Source organism: Staurois parvus, unplaced genomic scaffold (genome assembly GCF_062004578.1).
Source record: "Staurois parvus isolate SC_StPar_1 unplaced genomic scaffold, SC_StPar_1.0 ptg000629l, whole genome shotgun sequence".
Taxonomy (NCBI): Eukaryota; Metazoa; Chordata; class Amphibia; order Anura; family Ranidae; genus Staurois; species Staurois parvus.
In genome coordinates this window covers 1,012,021-1,034,204 of record NW_028318425.1, presented here as the reverse complement: position 1 = coordinate 1,034,204, position 22,184 = coordinate 1,012,021, and the positions used below count along the sequence as shown (strand labels likewise).

At 40.5% G+C, this 22,184-nt stretch overlaps 1 protein-coding gene across 1 annotated transcript in view; it reads left to right on the top strand.

The window, feature by feature from the left end:
• Positions 1-3,046: 3,046 nt before the first annotated feature.
• The window catches only part of LOC149449345 (aldo-keto reductase family 1 member C1-like), a 39,361-nt gene continuing 20,223 nt past the window's right edge, over positions 3,047-22,184 (top strand). The window contains exons 1-4 of the mRNA XM_089693378.1: positions 3,047-3,201; positions 10,837-11,004; positions 13,362-13,478; positions 21,727-21,804. Of these exons, the coding sequence (XP_089549504.1) occupies positions 3,115-3,201; positions 10,837-11,004; positions 13,362-13,478; positions 21,727-21,804 (450 nt within the window). The 5' untranslated portion in view covers positions 3,047-3,114. The remainder of the gene's footprint in view (positions 3,202-10,836; positions 11,005-13,361; positions 13,479-21,726; positions 21,805-22,184) is intronic.

The window sequence follows — 22,184 nt, the reverse complement described above, 5'->3', positions numbered from 1 at the left end:
AAAACCACTGAATCCCTGTAGGCCTGTTATTTTTCCTGGGCTGAGGGGAGGAACCAAGGGTTAGACCATTTCCAAAGTCCTCTCCTGAGCCTGCACTGACCCGCTGTAGCTATCTCTCCTTCTCTCTTGGAGCTAAAATGATACAACCCCATGGTACCCTGCCTAAAGGTGAGAGCAGGAGCACAGCAGATATATGTTGCTCCTTCCTCTTCACTGTAGTCTGACCCATCTCCCTCCTAGGTCCTGACTAGACTCCCAGCATTGTCCTAGGGGGAGGAGGCACCTTAAAGGGGAACCTACTCTACAACCTGCCTACAAGCAGGATAAAGGCTCCATGGTATCCCCTGAAAATGCTGCACCATGGAAGGAAGTCTGAATACAGTTAGTCAAATGTAATTGTGGTGCTACTCCGTAGGAGCTGTAGGAGTACAGTCCAGGACCTCCCCAAATACCTTGCCCCGCAGCCAAGCACATAAGCTCATTCACTCGTTTCTCCAATAATCAGTCTAGGGGGTGTTTTTGTTGTTTCTAGGGATGAGTGGCATACTCTAGATTAGCAACTATGTACAATGAGGACTTTGTCTAATCTTCAGAAGAAGTTATATCCAAGTCCATGCTTGAATCAAACAGTGGACTTCATATTTAAGCAGTAGAGACAAGTAGTAGCAGTAACCGCAGTAACTTCTTTAGCCCAGAACAGTGTCCCCTTTAAAGTGTTACTAAACCCACAACACTAAAATCAGTCTGTATATGCAGTAAAGCATGCTTGTTATACTCACTGTTGCCTAAGAGGTTAATCCGCCGCATTGTATACAAAGGCTGTTTGAACCTGTCTTCTCTGATCCTCCCCTTTTTTTACTGTCCCCAATCCATCTGCTGATAGTACAGATCTTTAGGAGTCACTATGCACATTCTCGGTTTAGTGTGCATTGCCAAAGATTTCTTTTGTTTTCTTCGGGAGGGTGCATGTGATCAGCACTGTCCAGACAGAGGGTCAGGGGTCATGCAACCTCATAGGACAGTCAGAGCAGAATGAAATATCATCCAGCAAGCTGTAACCAGTTCTCAGCTGGACACTGATAGAAGTCACAAGACTGCTATATACTGCTGATATGAAAAAGTATTTAGCAGTTTATATTTACTAAAATATTTGAATTTCCGTGTTCTGTGTACTGTGAAAGACTGGATATAGTGAATGCAGGGTTAGTAACACTTTAAGTAGTAGCAGGCAGATGGACAAAGCTCTTTGAAACACCAGCCGGTATTCCCTTTGCTAGACTCACAGCTGACTTCCTAGCACCAGAAGGGGTTAAACAGTACACAGTCTCTAAGATCCTTAGAGATGTTTGTACTCACAAGGCCCAAGAGCAACAGGATGCCTTCCTCTGTGATACCAGATACCAGGTGACAGCCCCTCAGTCAGCATAGCAGAACCCCGGTCTCAGCAATTCAGGCCTTCAGGTAGCCCAGCTGAGGCCTACAGCAGCAACTGCCTGGGAGGGCAACAAGCCCTTTCTTAGGCTTGGGCAAGCCTAGCCAGGAAAGACCCAGAGATCTGTGTGCTCACTGAATCTATACAATTACCCAGCATTCCTTGGGGCCCCTCTCTCTGGGATAGGCTGAGGCTGTATCAATATTCATGCTGTCATCTGCATAACTCCTATCATCCAGAAACATCCACCGTCTCCTGGATACAGTGGAAGCTAGGCAGACTAGCAGCACCTGAGCACACAGAGCAGACCTCACTAAATGATCACAGCTCAGTCAGTACAATTAGCTATGCTTTTCCCTAACAATATTTACAGCCACCGGGACAACTAAATTTGTTGAAAGCATAACTATTCCTAGCTATCTAATCCTAGCACCTACCTAGGAGTAGGGTTGCCACCCTTTAAAACAAAACACATTATTTACGAAGTGAGTTTTATTACCACCTTAATCGGCCACAGAACCTGTGTAATTGTTAGGTGTTCTGGACAGCACAGTGGCTAAATGGTTAGCACTTCCGCCTGGCAGGACTAGGGTCGTTGGTTCGAATCCCAACCATGGCACCACCTGCCTGGAGTTTGCATGTTCTCCCTGTGCCTGCGTGGGTTTCCTCTTGGTACTCCGGTTTCCTCCCACACTCCAAAGACATGATGACAGGTTCATTGGATCCTGTCTAATTTGTCCATAGTATGCGTAAGAATGTGAGTTAGGAACCTTAGATTGTACACCCCTTGAGGGTTAGGGACTGATGTGAGTGTACAATATATATGTAAAGCTCTGACAGCGCTATATAAGTACATGTAATAAATAAATAAACGTGTTCGGTTTTAAAGGGATGAGGTGGCAATTCTACCTAGGAGGCTGCTGAAGTGAATGGAACATGAGATAATTGTGCCACAAAGTTGTGATCGCTGCTAAGTTGCAGTGCCGCCTGAATACAGATTATTCTTGATCGTGGCCTCCATCGTCATAGTTGGGCATTAGCGAGCGAAGTTTCCAGAGCCCCCCCCCTTAAAGTGCCTTAAGCCGTGCCCCACACACTGGCTGCCAGCTTTGTGTTTCTGAGCTTGTACAGATATCAGGCTCTACGTCACTGAAGGGGTTTGGCCGCAACACTGGCCAGGGAGCTCAGTAACTCTGACCTGTGACTTTACCAGGCTCGGCATTACAGAGCTGTACGGAGGATGGAATGCCTGGTATGGACACAGTGCGGCCCCTCAGGAGTGCTGCCTGAGGCGGCCACTTCACATGACCTCAGTCACTCAGTATGCAGCCATTTTAGAGTGAACAAGTACTGCTCATTTCAACTTCATTCTAAAGTTTACTCACATGCACTGACAGGACTAAACCAAATTCAGAGCACAAAGGGGTCTCTAGCAAATCTACATCATAGCATTATATGTGGTAATACAACCCTCGGTTTTGTTATAAGATATCAACAAAAATGATTATTTAGAGTATATAACAGCATTTATATCCTGTTCTTTGAAGATATTTATGAAAAGCATTAGAAAATGAGTTGGCACAGTCCCAAATTACAGGCACGCCCATAGGACTGGTTACAAACAAAATATAGTCAGTTCCAGAAGTAGCAAAGAAGTGATTGTTGAAGATAGAGAGCAGACAATGGCCCTGAAATCAGACTCCTGTGTGGCCCTGAATGATGGGCACAAGATGCCGGTGATGGGGTTCGGTACCTACGCCCCAAAACAGGTGAGGTGCTGTCATTCTAGGGATCAGATTACATAGATGGTTAAATGTCTCTGATACTGACATTTTTTTTTATCCAAGCAAATTTATTAAAAATGAAACAAAGCAGATAACATTGACAGTGGAGCTGTACAGTTTGATCAAGGCCTGGACAAGGAGGGCTGGGGGGTGCTGTGTATACTCTGTGTATATTCTAGTCACAGTTTGCAAAACATTTGTAAAGTAGCAGTGGGGTGTTGGTGTGGGAATGCTCCCTGCACTCCTGACATGGACTGGGGCCCCTGTTCACTGGAAGAGGAAGCTCCAGGATCTTACGAATGATAGTGTAGCCCAGCATTTCTCAAGTAGGGTGCCGAGTTGTGTTTCATGTTTTTGCACAGCACCATGCAAGTCCATGGTGCAAATGGGCCAACTGATGTAAAAGTGGGCATCTGAGGACCCCCCATGTGAAGGGTGAGGATGAGGACTCTGATTTACCCCGGTTCACATCTGTGTGGGTGGTGCTGCTGTGGGACCCGCACAAATACCTGCAGCCACACTACCCGCACAGAGAAATGCAGGACACGCAGTCAATTCTAATGGCATGCCACCCGCACTGGAAATCAAAACTGTATTGGGAACCTAGGTTCCCATGTGGGCTGCAAAGTAGTGCAGGGATTTCTTCCCTGTATGTCCTGGGGCACAGGAGTCCATTCAAATGAATGGGCTCTCACGCCAGCGCAAATCGCAGACAGCACAGATGTCAACCAGAGCTTAAAAGGGAGGCTGATTTGAAGGTAGGGCATTGAGGACTCCTATGTGAAAGGGAGAGACATTGAGGACTCTGATGTTTGAAGGGGGGACTGATGTTAAAGAGGAGCTCCAGTTGTTTTTGTGTGTATTAACCATTTGCCGCCCGCCCTATGGCCGGCAAATGTCATCAGCGTTCCGTGTGGATGCCATATGGCATCCTCCCGCACATGCGCAGATCGCGCTCCTGCAGAGCCGCGCAGTGGCGCAATCTGTCACCGGCCGTGTACCACAGACACGGCCGATGACAGATCTGAGTATCGGCCCCCGTTGCGGTACCATGTGACCTGCTGTGACCAATCACAGCAGGTCACATGACAGTTGTATACAATGGATGGCTTCATTCATGCCATCCATTGTATACTAGTGTCTAGCTGTGAATGGTCACAGCTAATCACATGCACATGTCATGTGATTAGCTGTGGCCAAATCACAGCTAAGCACAAAAAAAAAACCCTGAACGAATCGATGTCATTCAGGTAAATGCTTGCTTATAGCAAAGTAATTCTTTGCTATAAGCAAATTGTGTAAAAAAAATAACATAAATACTGATCACTTCCCCAAAGTAGTACAATATTACTATGGTAACATTGTACTACTTTGGTCATAGTGAAATATGAAAAAAAAATCTTAAAAAAAGAAAAAAAAATTAATAAAAAATAATAATAATTAAAAAAAAATATATATTTTTTTTCATACTGTCACCAGTCAGTGTCCCTGATCACCGCCATGCCAGTTATATGATGACGCTGTACTGCACTGGTGACAATATGTAAAAAAAAAATTGTGAAACTAATTTTTTTAATTGTTTCATTTTCCGAAAAATTATGACAAAAAAATACAACTTCAAAAAACTCGCCATGCCTCTTATGAAGTACGTCGGACTGTCTACTTTGCAAAAAGGAGTCATTTGGGGGATATCTGTACTGTTCTGACATTCTTGGACCTCAAGAAATTAGATTGGCTGTCAGTACTTCAGGAATGATCAATATTCAGATCTATACCATAGTTTGTGAACTCTATAACTTTCCTACAAACTAAATAATACATCCTAATTTGGGTGATTTTCACCAAAGACATGTAGTAGAATACATCTTGGCCTAAATTTATGAAGAACAATTATTTATTTGCAAACTTTTATAACAGAAACAAAGAAAAACGTGTGTTTTTTTTCAACATTTTTGGTCTTTTTTTGTTAATTTAGCAAAAAATAAAAACCCCAGTGGTAATTAAATACCACCAAAAGAAATCTCTAGTTGTGTGAAGAAAATGATAAAATTTTAGTTTGGCTTGAATGTTGTATGACCGCGCAATTGTCATTCAAAGTGTGAGAGCGCTGAAACCTGAAAACTGGCCTGGGCAGTAAGGTGTAAAATTGCCTGGTATTGAATTGGTTAAAAGACAGCACCTACAGTTTTTGTACCTTAGCTGCAGATTCTTAATAAACACACTCACCTGTCCCAGGATCCAGTGATGTGCTTACCCAAACCATCTCTTCTCTCCCTCTCACTGGCATCTCCACTGTGGGCACCTGCACATGTGTGAGTTACGCTGCACCTCTTGACTGGTCCAGCAGTCTTCTGGGACCTGTGAAGTGTCCAAAAAGACTGCAGGAAGGGGAGATGAGAACTTCTGCTCAGATCACCTAGGGAGCAGGTACCTTTCAAAACTAGGTACCCGCTCCCCCTCAAAAATTGCATGCCAAATGTGGCAGGGGAGGAGTACTTAAAACAGAACTTCCCCTTTTGGGTGGAGTGCCGCTTTAAGGTGAGGGCTTAGAATTGTGATGTTAGAGGGGGGCTGAGATCTCTGATGTGAAAGGGAGGTACACTGAAGACTCTGATGTTGAGAGGGGGAGACTAAGGACTCTCATATTGAGGGGGGGGGACTATGGATTCCAATGTGGGGGGTGGACTAAGGATGCTGATGTTGAAGGGTGGACTAAGGACACTGATGTGAAGGGGTAGGGCTGAGAACTCTGTTGTTGCCCTCATTGCACCCTCATTTTTGACTGGGATGCCTTGAGAATTTGAATACTTTTATAGGGTTCTGTGACTTAAAAAATGTTAAGACACACTGGTGTAGCCTGAGGTGCAGAATCTAAAGAGTGCCTGGGTTTTGCTGCAACACCGTTGCCAGGTTGTGGTCCTCAGACACAACCGAGCAGGCTACAGATGATTATAAACCAGTAACAACTAAACACAGAGCGGTATGAGAGTATCTCGCAGCACTGGGGTCCTGGAATCACAAGTGCAGTAGGGACGGTCTCCTGCAGCACAAAGAATACAGAAGCAGCAGAGAGTCTCTTGCAGCACTGGGAGCACAGGAGCAGCCTAGAACCATGTTGATGGCACCTGGAGTATACAAGGCAGCCATGTGTAGTAAGGCTCATTTGGAGGGTCATATACATTTACATCATATGTAGTTAATCACGGTTTTAAATTGCAGCAATATGCTCTAAAAAAGGCCAGCATGCTGCATTTTTTGTATGTAAATGTACCGAAGATGCAACTCATTCCCACAAATGCAGCAAAAAGCATTTGTACCAAACGCCAATGCAGGTAAATACAGAACTGGGACTAGGTTCACTGTCAAACCCCCAGAGTAGTATAGAGTCACTATGGTGATACTGCACTGCTCTGGTGACTGTATGTTAAAGACATTTTACAAATTTTCAAAAAAAAAAAAACATTTATACATTTTTCTTACATACTGTACACCAGTCAGTGTCCCTAATCACCGCTGCACAAGTCATTGTTCCTGACCACAGCCACACCAGTTATGGTGTCCCTGCAGCTCAACCACCCCTGAATACTGCAGCCAGTCACAGTTGGTGTCCCTGATTGTCGTCTGTACTGACCCTGGCCTGTTAATAACCACATTCTGCCAGTTGCCTGACCTGATTGTTTGCCTGTATGACCATGTCTCTGCCTACACCTCAACTGACCCATCTGCATGCCCGACTATGTTCCTGCAAGACACCAGTCCCAGACATCCTCTGCGGTGCACTCCTGGAACCACAAGAACTCCTTTGTTCTTACTTTCTTAACCTCCTGTACTTCCCGACCAGTGAATATGGCATGTCTGGGGGCAGCCATGTACCAGTAGGCTAGGCATGCTTGGCTTATATGAGCTGGGACTGCTTTAAGTGATGCTACACTGAGCTATGTTGCCTGTCCATTACCGTACATTGATTTTGATACTATTTATTACAGGTACTTATATATTGCCATATCAGTCCAAAAAGTGAAAGTCTCACACAGGTGATATCACTGCACATGGGAGAAGTAGCGAGTGTTTTGGTGTGTAATTCTAAGTATGCCCATTCTGTGTGTTAGAAATTTCCTAATAAATTGACAATCATGTGTTAAAAAAAAATAATTTTCACTTTCATTCTGCATTTTCCAAAAACCTGTGGCAAAAAAATGAAGTCTTCATAAGACTCACTATGCCTTTCAGAAAATACCTTGGAGCACAGGTTTCAAACTGGTGGCCCTCCAGCTGTTGCCCCATGATGCATTGCAAGATTGACAGTTACAAGCATGACTCCCAAAGGTAGAGGCATGATGGGACTTGTAGTTTCACAACAGCTGGAGGGCCACCAGTTTGACATCCCTGCCTTGGAGCAACTTTTCATAATCTTTTTAAAATAGAGGAATCCTTGAAATAAATTTTTGGTCTAAGGGAATCCCTGATAGTAATTGTCAGGGCTTTTTTTCAGCAGGGATGCGGGGGAACGCAGTTCCGGCACCTCCATCACTGAATGTGTGTAATGGCAAGGGGTGCTGGGGTGTTTTAGAGGGTCTATTGATGCTGGCTGCTGGGGGATCTATTGTCACTTGAGGAAATCTATTTTTGCATGGTGGTCTATTGTTGCTGGGAGGTCAACTGTTGTAGGAAAAGATCTACTGTTGAGGGAGGGGTCTATTCTTGCTTGCTGATGGGGGATCTGTTGTTGCTGCTGGGGGTCTATAGTTGCTGGGGTGGTCTTTTGTTGTAGGGATCCATTGTTGCTGGGGGGGGGGGCTATTGTTTCTGGCTGAAGGGGATCTATTTTACTGCTTTTCTTGTTATCATAAACAAATTCCATACAAAATGATACTTGGCTTTGTATTCTCTAAAAGGACTGTTCCTGGGAGGTGGGTAGGGGGTTCAAACCAAGGGATGGTGCTCAGAGACAGGTAGGGGGTGAAACCAAGGAACAGTGCTCAGAGGTGGGTAGGGGGCAGAAACTCAGAAGGGTGGAGTTCCTGCATCTATTCTCTGAGGGACAAAAAGCCCTGGTAATTGCTATAGGTATATATTTAGCTCACGGTATATTAGTGTGATGGTCAATGTGGAGTAGGCTTCTTACATTTGGGGTCATTAGGAAGAATCCCCCCTTACAGATAGCTAAAAAGATCATTGGGGTTAGTGGTTACTTATCTGAGAGGCAGAAATTTCTCATTGCTCACGGAACCCCTAGAAACCTTTTCAAGGAACCCTAGTTTAGAATAGCTGCCTTGGAGTGTTTACTTTTCATAAAGTAATTGTATGGGTGTTTCCATTGTGTTGATGCTCTGGGGCCTCCAAAAACGTGGTAGATAGTCAGGACATTAGATGCATAATGTATGTGTAATTTATATGTCTTGAAAGCCCAAAAGCGCTGCTTGGATTTTGGGCACTTCTATGTATCTAGTCTGTGAAAAAGTGTCACAAGTGCTATCCCCATACTCGCGAGGCAGAACAGAATGAGTTTTGTGGTGTAATTATAAGTGTGCATATGCTGTGTGTGAAAAAAGTCTTCTTAAAATGAGAACTTTGTGGAAAAAAACAAATTTTATATAAATACTTTTCCAAAAATGTATGCCAAAAAATTACACCGTCAACCTCACCATGCCTCTTGCTAAATACCCTGGGCTGTCTACTTTCCAGAAAATGGGTAATTTGGGGGGTAATTGTGCTGTCCTGGCATTTTAGAGCCCTAAGAAATGAGATGGGCAGTCAGTACATCAGGAATGATCAATTTGCTAATATACTGTATGTACCATAGTTTCTAGACTCTATAACTTTCACAGACTAAATAATATACACTGATTTGGGTTATTTTCATCAAAGAAATGTAGCAGAATACATTTTGGTTTACATTTTTGAAGAAAGATTTATTATTAAAATTTTATAACGGAAACTAAGAAAACCGTGGGGGGGGGGGGGGTTGTTGGTTGTTTTGTTTTTTTTGTTGTTTTTTTCAGAGTTTTTGGTATTTATTTTTCAATTACATAGCAAAAAATAAAGTGGTGATTAACTTCCACCAAAAGAAAACTCTTATCTGTCTCCATGATGTGATAAAAATGTAATTTGGGTACAATGTGCATGATTGAGTAATTGTCATTCAAAGTATGACAGTGCTGAAAACTGAAAAATGGCCTGGACTGGATGGGGGTGAAAGTATCTGGGCTTGAAGTGGTTCAAGGCATCTCAAAACACCCTATCAGCACAGCTGCATTGTAGCACCTCACAGCACAGGGTAACACAACATTTCAGTGTTAGAAAAAAATAGTGCATGAAACATTTTTAGTGCATTTTGGTTCATTAGCAGGGGCGGGCTGACCATTTGGAAACTCGGGCACTTCCCGAAGGCCCGGGGTCAGTAGGGGGCCCCATGAGATTACCCTGGTACCTTTTTTATAGGCTTATTTGTTTGGGCAAGGACACAGGGGCCCCATGATCCCCTATTGCCCAGGGCCCCATGAGTTGTCAATCCGCCCCTGTTCATTAGGCATCCTATCCAAATAACATGTGTTTGCTAATGCACCACAACAGTGTGAATGCAGGCTAACAGAGACCTTAAATGTTTTCTATCATCACTTATTGCCCACATGACACGGGAAATGTGTTCAAACCTGTCCTTCAAGTGGGATGAACTATAATGGGTGAGGCTGGTTGAAGTGCTGATGGATCCAGCAAGATCTGCCTACATCTTAACTGACTAGTGCTAGAAAGACAAGCAACAAGCACATTGACTTTGGAATGAGCATTTTGAATGCCATTGTTTGAACCTTCTTTTTTTTTTTATATTGCCAGTGGCATCTTTTGCATGTTTTGGTATACTTTGCTTTCAATGTTGCAATTTTACATTTCAAGCTTATATAGGCTGAAGGAAAATTCAAAGAGAAAAGAGCAAAATTTGGCAGCAATTGACAGATTGTGTGACCAGCATAACTATGCACCAAAATCAGTAATTATGTTGTTTGCATATTGTAGAGCATCATATGCCTTATCAGTGCATCATGTACCAGGATAAGTGTGCAAAGTAGAATTTATTGCATAGTGCGTGTATGGTATTTAGATCGCTAATGTGCATTGCATTAAAGTCCAACTCACCTTTTAGTTTAAATCAGTTTAACACATTTCAGGCAGACTAAACCCAAAGTGCAAAGTATGACTTCTTGGAACCAGCGTCAGGTGCAGACCTCCCTCTGCAACTGCACGTTGGACACCCATAAACTTTTATACAGTTCTGTGGATTGGATGGGTAGTAGCACATTTTACCATAAATATTAATGTAATGCTTTATATTACAAAGTAAAGGAAAACTATTTTGTTCTTAAAATTTTATGGGTTTTTTTTCTTTATATAGTATAAAAGAAAAACAATGGTTAATAAATACCAGCAAAAGATTAATGATATCAAATTGATTTGCGTACAGTGTTGCATAATCAATTGACAGTCAAATTATCGCAGCACTGACAACTGACAAATGGCCTGGAGAGAAAGGGTGTGGGGTTACCATGCCAGTCCTGAAGTGGTTAGCCTTAAAGTGGAAACACTATTTCTTCATAATGTATTGCTCCCTTTTTTTTATTGCAGTACACTAAAGAGCAGGCTGAAGAGGCTACAAAGGTGGCCATTGATGTTGGCTATCGTCATATTGACGGTGCTTTTATCTACGGCAATGAGGTACAAGTTGGCCAGGCTATCAACGCAAAGATTGCTGATGGAACAGTGAAGAGAGAGGACATTTTATGTACTGGAAAGGTAACTAGACCTTTTTGTATTAAAAATTGTTGTTAAAATGACACTTTGTGAGGGAAAAAAAATTTAATTAGTTTAAAAAAAACCCCTAAAACTTCAAAAAAACACCATGCCTCTTACTAAATACCTCAGACTGTCTACTTTCCAAAAACGAGTCATTTGGGGATATTTGTACTATCCTAAAATTTTAGGGCCTCGTGAAATTAGATGGGCAGTCATTACATGAGGACTGATCACTTTTCAAATATATATATATATATATATATATATATATATATATAATTATAGTTTGTAGACTCTAACTTCAACACAGACTAAAAAGCTAGTGATGGGCTGCATGTTTGAGTCTAACTTAAGTTCGACTTGAACATGGGTCCTTTGTGTGTTCGTTAAGTATTTATATGCAATTCATAAAATCCACATGAAAGGTAACACCAACATGTCAGGAAAAAACAAAAAAAACAGAAACCACACCACGGCATAGCGCCCTTTGGGTCTGGTATGGATTTTTGGAGGGATCCCCGCACCCTTTATTTTATTTTATTTATTTTTTTCATTTTGGTGTGGGGTGTTCCCCTCAAAATCCATACCAGACCAGACCCGTAGGGCCCTATGCCGTGGTGTGGTTTCTGTTTTTCTGTTTTTTTCCTGACATGTTGGTGTTCCCTTTCATGTGGATTTTATGAATTGCATATAAATACAGCTGGATACAACAAAAACTGTGTTTGTCTCCATTTCAGGCTACAAAGCAACAAAATGTGATTATTTTAAAAGGGGATTCTTTGCTATACTCACTGTACGTACTAATGTAAATGCATGCATTGGGGGCACCTATGCAAGCCAGAGCGAAGGCAACAATTCTAGGTCCATTTTTCATGGTTAACACTAAACTGATGACCTGAAGGGCTTTTAAAGTATTGCCTATGAAAAATATAGGGTACTGAAGTTTGCCAGTTTCACGGCTGCATACAATTTTGAGTTTTGACATGTTGGGTATCTATTTACTTGCCACAATCTCATCTTTTATATTTTACTTACAATAATATGGTAATATATTACATTTTTGTGACCTAAAATTAACTGTATTGTAATTTTTACTGAAAGTTTGAGTTTCATAAACCATTGCACTAATATAGTGTAACTACTTTCACCAAAAACATAATGTTTGGGAGTTTTACATCCACTATAGTTCCACATCATTGTTCTGGACCAGCTTCCTCATACTGACATTGGTTGCGCAATGTATGCTGACATGGTCATTTGTAGCCTCCATCAGGTGTGCATGTGACAGAGTCACAAAGCAGGAGCAAAAGTAGTTTTCTACCAATAAAAAAACAAAAAACAAAAAGTTAGCTGGGTGAGGGTCTTTTCATGTGGTTTAAAGGGCAACATTGAAAATGCAAAATTCTTTAAATAACATGCATGTTGTGATGTGTTAAAGCTGCAAGTGATGCTACAGAAAGGTACAGTTAAAGCAGATTTTCAGTAAAACTGTTAAAACAAAATGTCAGCAGGTACAAAAACACACTCACCTGTCCCTCAATCCCACGGTGTCCTCCCCACAGCCCGTTTCACCTTGTCCTGTGTTATTTATTTATTATTTATTTCAGGTACTTATATAGCGCCGTCAATTTACGCAGCGCTTTACTTATATTTTGTACATTCACATCAGTCCTTAACCCTCAAGGGGCGTACAATCTAACCTGCATGTTCAGTGTGGGCACCTGACTGTGACAGCTTGCGGCTTCACAGCTGGGTGCCCACTGTGCATGCGTGGGTAGCTCTGCACTTTCTGAATGGTCCTGTAGTCTTCCAGGACCTGCCACATATCCCAGAAGACTACGAGGAGGGAGGTGAGGACAACTTCGGTTCCTTGATCGCCTATGCAATTGCAGCGGAAGTGAGAGCGGGTACCTCTCAATTTTGGGTACCGCTCCCTCCCCACCCCAAAGGTGCCAATCCTTAGCGGGGCATGGGGAACCAGTCCTTAAAGTGGAACTTCCTCTTTTGGGTGAAGCTCCGCTTTAAAAAAAAAACAGATGGTTCGAAGGGGAAAAGTTGCCTGGCAAGCTCCCTCCAGCACCTTGCTTCCATGTTAAGGGGACGAGGACCTCATTCCCACTTGACACCATGACAAGGTTCTTTATTTGAAAAAAGTAAGTTCCCCAGTGTAACTACACTGTTAATCATGTCATCCAACAATGTAAGCCCAGAGGTGATCATGATGACCTACTGTCACAAAAACTCGCCACCTAAAGATGTTGCACTGCTACCTGACGAGTTTATCCCTGTCTTTTTGACAGATCCTTATCACTAACCATATCACCTTTTTTGACCAAATTCTTTATTCTTTTTTCAAGCTTTGGTTAACTAATCATGCCCCGGAAAGGGTCCGTCCGGCTCTTGAAAGATCTCTAAAGGATCTTGGGCTAGATTACGTGGATCTGTTCCTAATCCACACCCCTGTGGAGCTTAAGGTATGTTCATACACATATACATCTCTATACAGGCTTGTGTGACAATGATAAAATGATCAGGTAAACCACCATGACCAATTACAACTTGGTTTTCTTCTGACTGCTCTAAAGTTATGGAAACAACATGAATTGTCACCTTGGATTATAGCACATCTTCGCTTCTGTCTCTTAATTCCTAATTAAGGCTTTATTAAACAGACCGTATAGTTTATTTTTTCAGTCAGAAAAGTGTAAATATGAAATAATAATATTCAATACTTCTTAGTCATCAATTGTAGCTACTGAAGCTCTAGGCTTATTTTTATGATCAGCCTAATTCTTATTGATCTTTTGGAGAAGGGGGGAACAAAACACACACATTATATACACACAGTATCTCACAGAAGTGAGTCCATCCCTCACATTTTCGTACATATTTTATTCTATCTTTTCATGTGACAACACTGAAGAAATGACACTTTGCTACAATGTGACGTAGTGAGTGTACAGCTTGTATAACAGTGTAAATTTTCTGTCCCCTCAAAATAACTCAACACACAGCCATTAATGTCTAAACCTCTGGCAACAAAAGTGAGTACACCCCTAAGTGAAAATGTCCAAATTGGGCCAAATTCGCCATTTTCCCTCCCTGATGCCATGTAACTCGTTAGTGTTACAAGGTCTCAGGTGTGAATGGGGAGCAGATGTGTTAAATTTGGTGTTATCACTCTCACTCTCTCATACTGGTCACTGGGAGTTCAACATGGCACCTCATGGCAAAAAATTCTCTGAGGATCTGAATAAAAAGAATTGTTGCTCTACATGAAGATGGCCTAGGCTATAAGAAGATTGCCAAGACCCTGAAACTGAGCTGCAGCACGGTGGCCAAGACCATACAGAGTTTAACAGGACAAGTTCCACTCGCCATGGTCGACCAAAGAAGTTGAGTGCATGTGCTCAGTGTCATAGCCAGAGGTTGTCTTTGGGAAATAGACGTATGAGTGCTGCAGAGGTTGAAGGAGAGGGGGTCAACCTGTCAGTGCTCAGACCATAAGACCTACACTGCATAAAATTGGTTTGCATGGCTGTTGTCCCAGAGGGAAGCCTCTTCTAAAGATGATGCACAAGAAAGCACGCAAACAGTTTGCTGAAGACAAGCAGACTAAGGACATGTTATAAATATATAGTGCCGCGCTCCTATTTACTTGTATATATAACCTAATTCTTGGGGTACATGAATTAATATCTGAAACAATTCATAAATCGCCTTGACTAGTGAATAAAAATAATCAATAATAAATAATAAATGATAATGAGTCAACTGTGAATCACTATAACTGGTGAATCAAAAAATATAGATATAAATAAATCAACAACCTTCATACATGTGACTGATATCAGTCAATCCTTAATTAAATGTGACTGTAAAAAAATTCAAATAAATACAATCCTAAATTTGTGCCCCTCTGATCTGCTGTGATCACTCCATCTATATTGTGCAAAAGCATACATAAATGTGCAAGTGCAAATTCATATAATAAAAAACAATGAATTAAAAGTCTTTCAAATAAGTGCAATGTGCAGGTGGATTCCTTATTCCCTCTCGCCGAGTGCTTAGTGGTCTCCCTATGCGCTCACCTTAATATTTGCCTGAATAAATTCAGGCAAATACGCTTTTAATCCTTCCAGGATTGATGGGATGATACTCTTATATAAGCTGTTCCAGAAGGTAGGTGTGGATCTATAGGGATTCTCCTGTGCTCTCCTCTTTCCCCTTGTGCAGCTGCTCATAAATGGATATTCTGACCAGCTCTCTAGGAATCTCCTACTTCCCCTCCTGGGGTCACCACCTTCTCAAGTCCTCCTTTCACCAGTATGAGGAATGTGGGTCAATTGAAAAAGAGAGGAAAAAAAGACCATGGTGCCTTATCCTTATGTATAATGGAAATTTATTGCTGCCAGTTGCAGTATTGCACAGCGGTATATGGCTCTGATGTGATCCAGGACAGCATAGATGATAACATTCAGTAATACTCTGCCTCTGCCTCTGTAATGCTGTCTGCCTCCGTCTGCACTGGAATCACCGAGCCTCTCCGATGCAACGTCGTGACGTCAGAGCCCCTCCCCTACGCGTTGCGTCACAGGGTCACGTGACTTCATCAGGGAAAAATGATTGGATGCCACGACTATGCCCATTCACCTATATATCTCTCGGCCGCCATTTTACCGAAGCCCACATGGGCGCGGCCATTTTCCCAGTGATTTCCTTTAGCTATATTGAAACTCAGTGTTTGTTCCTATGTGTCCACTCGAGTGCTAGATAATATCTGTCCGTCAGACGTTGCTAGTCGGGTCAGCTGTGTTCCATCTCTTATATTGCAGTTTATACAACATGGCAAATGCCTATACCTTACATTGCTGAGTATATACCTTTAGGCAGGCTACCTAAAAACCATAAAACACTCTTTATTAATATAAAATTAAGTATTAAAATATGCAGATTAAAAATGAGAATTAAAAGTGAATATTTACTATTGCATATAGAAAATATTAATTATGGACACCATACATATCGTTTTTTTATCTGGCCTAATATTATCAATATTATAACGTAATTAATATCTCACATCATCTTATGTAAATCCTATTTGTACCCTTATTATTAAAGGGATATTTGATTAGATTAAATTTATTTTATTATTTGAAATATGTAAGCTCTATACATTTATGTGTATTATTATGCTCACATTTTTTTAAAACCAGCTAAAAATAAAAGTAGTTCAGAATAGAAATAATAATAAAATAAAAAAAATTATAAAATATAATAGAATAAATTAAAAATATATAGATACTATAAAACCATCCTATGAATAATTAATGGACTCAGAGTATGATTACATGCTATCTCCGTCTACATACTTATTTATTACTGATAAAACATGCAAGGTCAAACTCCTTGTTCAACCCATTGGGAGCTAGACAACCCATTTCATAGATCCACTTTGATTCCTTCTTGCTGATTTCCCTTACTAGGTTGTCACCCCTCCAGTGTTGTACATGTTTTTCTATGCCCCAAAACTCTAATTTTCTTGCATCTTTATTATGATATTTCTTAAAGTGCTGTGATAAGTGATGATATTTGTATCCCCTATTTATATTGTATACATGCTCTTTTATTCGTTCTCTTAGCATCCTTTTAGTGCGACCAATGTATATCAGGTTGCATGGGCATTTCAGAGCATAGATAACCCCTCTTGTGTCACATGATATGAATTGCTGGATAGTATATTCTTTTCCACTTATGGGATTCTGAAATGTGAATCTTCTCCTGGGGTTATTTACCAATCTGATGCAACTGTAGCATCTACCACAAGTATAGAACCCCTTTCCCTGAAAGAAACTTATTTGATGATTTTTAATAGGTGGTGCTATTATGCTTTTGACAACATTATCCCTAATGTTGGGAGCTTTTTTGTATATAAACCTTGGTATTTCTGGGATATTATTTTTCAAGTGCTTATCTAATGTTAGAATCTTCCAGTGTTTCTTTATTATATTTTGTACTGATTTGTACTGGGTATTATATTGTAACACTACTGATAGTTCCTCCTTTTCAGTATTCTCTTTTTGTTTATCTGCTATCAGTTCATTATGATCCATAGAGCCTACTTGCTCCCTTTCCTTTTGTATTATTTCTTTTTTATACCCTTTGTTTATAAATCTTTCTGATATTATTCCACTTTGTTCTACATAGTCCTTCATGTTTGTACAGTTCCTTTTCAGCCTAATAAATTGGCCTCTGGGGATATTTGTTAACCACGCTTTGTGATGGCAGCTGTCTATGGGGATGTATGCATTTCTATCAACTGATTTAAAATGGTTTTTAGTGTATAATTGTAGTCCCTCTTTAAAAATTTGAATATCTAGAAAATTTATAGAGGTTTCATGTATATCATAGCTCAATTTTATATTAGCTTCGTTCCTATTTAGATCGTCATAGAATTTAATGAGTTCTACTTTTTCACCATTCCATATCACCAGTAGGTCATCAATGTACCTCTTGTATGTTACTATTTCTGTTTTCTTATTCTGAAACACTGATTCATCTTCCCATTTCGCCATATAAAGATTAGCAATGCTAGGGGTGAATTTAGCGCCCATAGCTACTCCTTTTCTTTGGGAATAGTGTGTGTTACCATACCAGAAATAGTTGTGAGTGAGACAAAATTTTAAACATTTTATGATGAATTTTTTATGTCTATTGGTGATGTTTCCATATTTGTTCAGCGCCCATTTGGCTGCTTCTATAGCCCCCTGATGATCTATGTTAGTGTACAGTGCTGCTACATCTGCTGTACTCAAAAGCGTGTTTTTATCTATTTGTATGTCCTTCATTTCCTGTATTACATGTTTTGTATCCCTTAAGTATGCTCTAGTTTTAATTACTAATGGCTGCAAATAATTGTCTACATATTCACCCAGTCTCGCTGTGAGTGAATCTATCCCATTAATAATGGGTCTGCCTGGCGGATTGGTACTATTTTTGTGAATTTTAGGAACTGAATACATGATGGGTAGTCTACATACTGATGGTATTAGATATTCATGTTCTTTCTCATTTATCACTCCCTTCTTTTTCCCATATGTAACTAGTTTTATTAGCTTTTTCTTATATTCCTTAGTAGGGTTATTGATTAGCACTTCATATGTGTCTTTATCATTAAGCATTTCTGTCATAATTGATTCATAATAGGTCCTTGATTGTATCACTATGCCCCCTCCCTTGTCAGCTGGGCGTATTACAATATCATTCCTCTTTTTCAATGTATCTAGGCCTCTCTTAAGATTGGTCGCCATTTTAGGTTTTCAGAATCCCATAAGTGGAAAAGAATATACTATCCAGCAATTCATATCATGTGACACAAGAGGGGTTATCTATGCTCTGAAATGCCCATGCAACCTGATATACATTGGTCGCACTAAAAGGATGCTAAGAGAACGAATAAAAGAACATGTATACAATATAAATAGGGGATACAAATATCATCACTTATCACAGCACTTTAAGAAATATCATAATAAAGATGCAAGAAAATTAGAGTTTTGGGGCATAGAAAAACATGTACAACACTGGAGGGGTGACAACCTAGTAGGGGAAATCAGCAAGAAGGAATCGAAGTGGATCTATGAAATGGGTTGTCTAGCTCCCAATGGGTTGAACAAGGAGTTTGACCTTGCATGTTTTATCAGTAATAAATAAGTATGTAGACGGAGATAGCATGTAATCATACTCTGAGTCCATTAATTATTCATAGGATGGTTTTATAGTATCTATATATTTTTAATTTATTCTATTATATTTTATAATTTTTTTTATTTTTTTATTTTATTATTATTTCTATTCTGAACTACTTTTATTTTTAGCTGGTTTTAAAAAAATGTGAGCATAATAATACACATAAATGTATAGAGCTTACATATTTCAAATAATAAAATAAATTTAATCTAATCAAATATCCCTTTAATAATAAGGGTACAAATAGGATTTACATAAGATGATGTGAGATATTAATTACATTATAATATTGATAATATTAGGCCAGATAAAAAAACGATATGTATGGTGTCCATAATTAATATTTTCTATATGCAATAGTAAATATTCACTTTTAATTCTCATTTTTAATCTGCATATTTTAATACTTAATTTTATATTAATAAAGAGTGTTTTATGGTTTTTAGGTAGCCTGCCTAAAGGTATATACTCAGCAATGTAAGGTATAGGCATTTGCCATGTTGTATAAACTGCAATATAAGAGATGGAACACAGCTGACCCGACTAGCAACGTCTGACGGACAGATATTATCTAGCACTCGAGTGGACACATAGGAACAAACACTGAGTTTCAATATAGCTAAAGGAAATCACTGGGAAAATGGCCGCGCCCATGTGGGCTTCGGTAAAATGGCGGCCGAGAGATATATATATAGGTGAATGGGCATAGTCGTGGCATCCAATCATTTCCCCCTGATGAAGTCACGTGACCCTGTGACGCAACGCGTAGGGGAGGGGCTCTGACGTCACGACGTTGCATCGGAGAGGCTCGGTGATTCCAGTGCAGACGGAGGCAGACAGCATTACAGAGGCAGAGGCAGAGTATTACTAAATGTTATCATCTATGCTGTCCTGGATCACATCAGAGCCATATACCGCTGTGCAATACCGCAACTGGCAGCAATAAATTTCCTTTATACATAAGGATAAGGCACCATGGTCTTTTTTTCCTCTCTTTTTCAATTGACCCACATTCCTCATGCTGGTGAAAGGAGGACTTGAGAAGGTGGTGACCCCAGGAGGGGAAGTAGGAGATTCCTAGAGAGCTGGTCAGAATATCCATTTATGAGCAGCTGCACAAGGGGAAAGAGGAGAGCACAGGAGAATCCCTATAGATCCACACCTACCTTCTGGAACAGCTTATATAAGAGTATCATCCCATCAATCCTGGAAGGATTAAAAGCGTATTTGCCTGAATTTATTCAGGCAAATATTAAGGTGAGCGCATAGGGAGACCACTAAGCACTCGGCGAGAGGGAATAAGGAATCCACCTGCACATTGCACTTATTTGAAAGACTTTTAATTCATTGTTTTTTATTATATGACTTTGCACTTGCACATTTATGTATGCTTTTGCACAATATAGATGGAGTGATCACAGCAGATCAGAGGGGCACAAATTTAGGATTGTATTTATTTGAATTTTTTTACAGTCACATTTAATTAAGGATTGATTGATATCAGTCACATGTATGAAGGTTGTTGATTTATTTATATCTATATTTTTTGATTCACCAGTTATAGTGATTCACAGTTGACTCATTATCATTTATTATTGATTATTTTTATTCACTAGTCACAGCGATTTATGAATTGTTTCAGATATTAATTCATGTACCCCAAGAATTAGGTTATATATACAAGTAAATAGGAGCGCGGCACTATATATTTATAACATTGTATATACACTAGCAAGTGAGTCTGTGCAAGTGCCAGCGCACCAAGCACATTAAATTAGCAGATAACTTTATATTACCCACTGAATGCCTCATTTATAATAGCTCACAAGTATTCACCATTTAGACTAAGGACATGGATTACTGGAACCATGTCCTGTGGTCTGATGAAACCAAGATAAACCTATTTGGTTCAAATGCTGTCAAGCGTGTGTGGCAGCAACCAGGCGAGGAGTACAAAGACAAGTGTGTCTTGCCTAAAGTAAAATATGGTGGGGGGAGTGTCATGGTCTGGGGCTGCATGAGTGCTGCCGACACTGGGAAGCTACAGTTCAATGAGTAAATTGGGTGTCCACATACTTTTAGCCATAAAGTAGGTGTGGTGATCTGATGTCCACAAACTTTTGGCCACTTGGTGTAAATCTAGGGGGAATCGGTGAGATCTCTTTTGAGTATCTGGGTCTGCAATTCTGCTCTGCTCCTGCAATCCCTGCTGGATTTTTATTCAATCTTGTATTTATGTAGGGACCTGTGCTAAGCAAGTGTGTCCCTACCTTGAATTGCTGCACTGTAGCCAGCCTGAACATGGATTGTTCGAATTCTGCTTTCGTCAAGGTTTTTGTAAGCTCTGTTTTAGGGTTGGTTCACACCAGAACCCACATTCCATGCTAGTTTCCCTCACAGCATTTAAAACTCCCTGTGATTTAATTGTGAGGTATGAATAATTGTCTCTCTGGCCAACTCTTAGGAGATATATTTACAATGGTGCATGCTAGAAGAGATTATAAAACTTTGGGTTTATCTTCTAAAAGCTCTCTGACTTTGACAGGTGGAGCTGGAACGCACAAGTTAATGGGAACAACAAAACTCCCAGAACAGAGCTGTTGGAATGATATCTCCCTGCCATACTCCTTGTCCCAAGTATACTGGTGTGCATTTACTGTTAGAATCTAGAGAATGTGTGTTGTTTTTTGTTTTTTTTTTAATATTCAGAAATACAAAGGTTAATGTGTGAGTGTTCGCTAAAGTTGAACTTTGGTAACATTTTTATTTTTGCATTTTTTTTTTAAAGCAGGATTTTTCTACATAATCATAATTTAAATTCAGTATTGTGATGGAGCAAAGACAAGATAGTAAAGATTGGCATATGGTATGGCTACATTACTGCTTTTAAGTGCCCCCTCTTACTAGTGTGGTATCTCTGAAGATTGATGCCCACTGCAAACCAGAATGTGAACCATGTTTCTTCCTCCCCAGCCTGGAGATGATCCATTTCCCAAAGATGAAAATGGAAAATTGATTTTTCACAACACCGATATCCGGGATACCTGGAAGGTAAGAACGGAGATTTGGTCATTCATTCTGGGCTCAGCCATGTTTGTTGGGGAGGGCTTAAAAAATGTTAAATCACTACAATCTCGTATAAGCTGTAGGTTTTATAAAGTCTTGTGTTTGTTAATTTAAAAAGTTTACCTGCTCTGTGCAGTGGTTTTGCACAGAGAAGCCTGGATCCTCCTCTTCTCGGATCCTCCACCAGTGATCCAGGCCCCTCCCTCCTGTCCCCAGTTTGCTCTGGGGGCACCCAAGCAGGATCGCTCCCATTCACACACAGAGCTGCAGCTTGGCCCCACTCCTCCTTCCCCTTATTGGCTCACTGGCTGTGATTGACAGCAATGGGAGCCAATGGCTCCCGCTGCTGCCTCAGTCAATCAGGA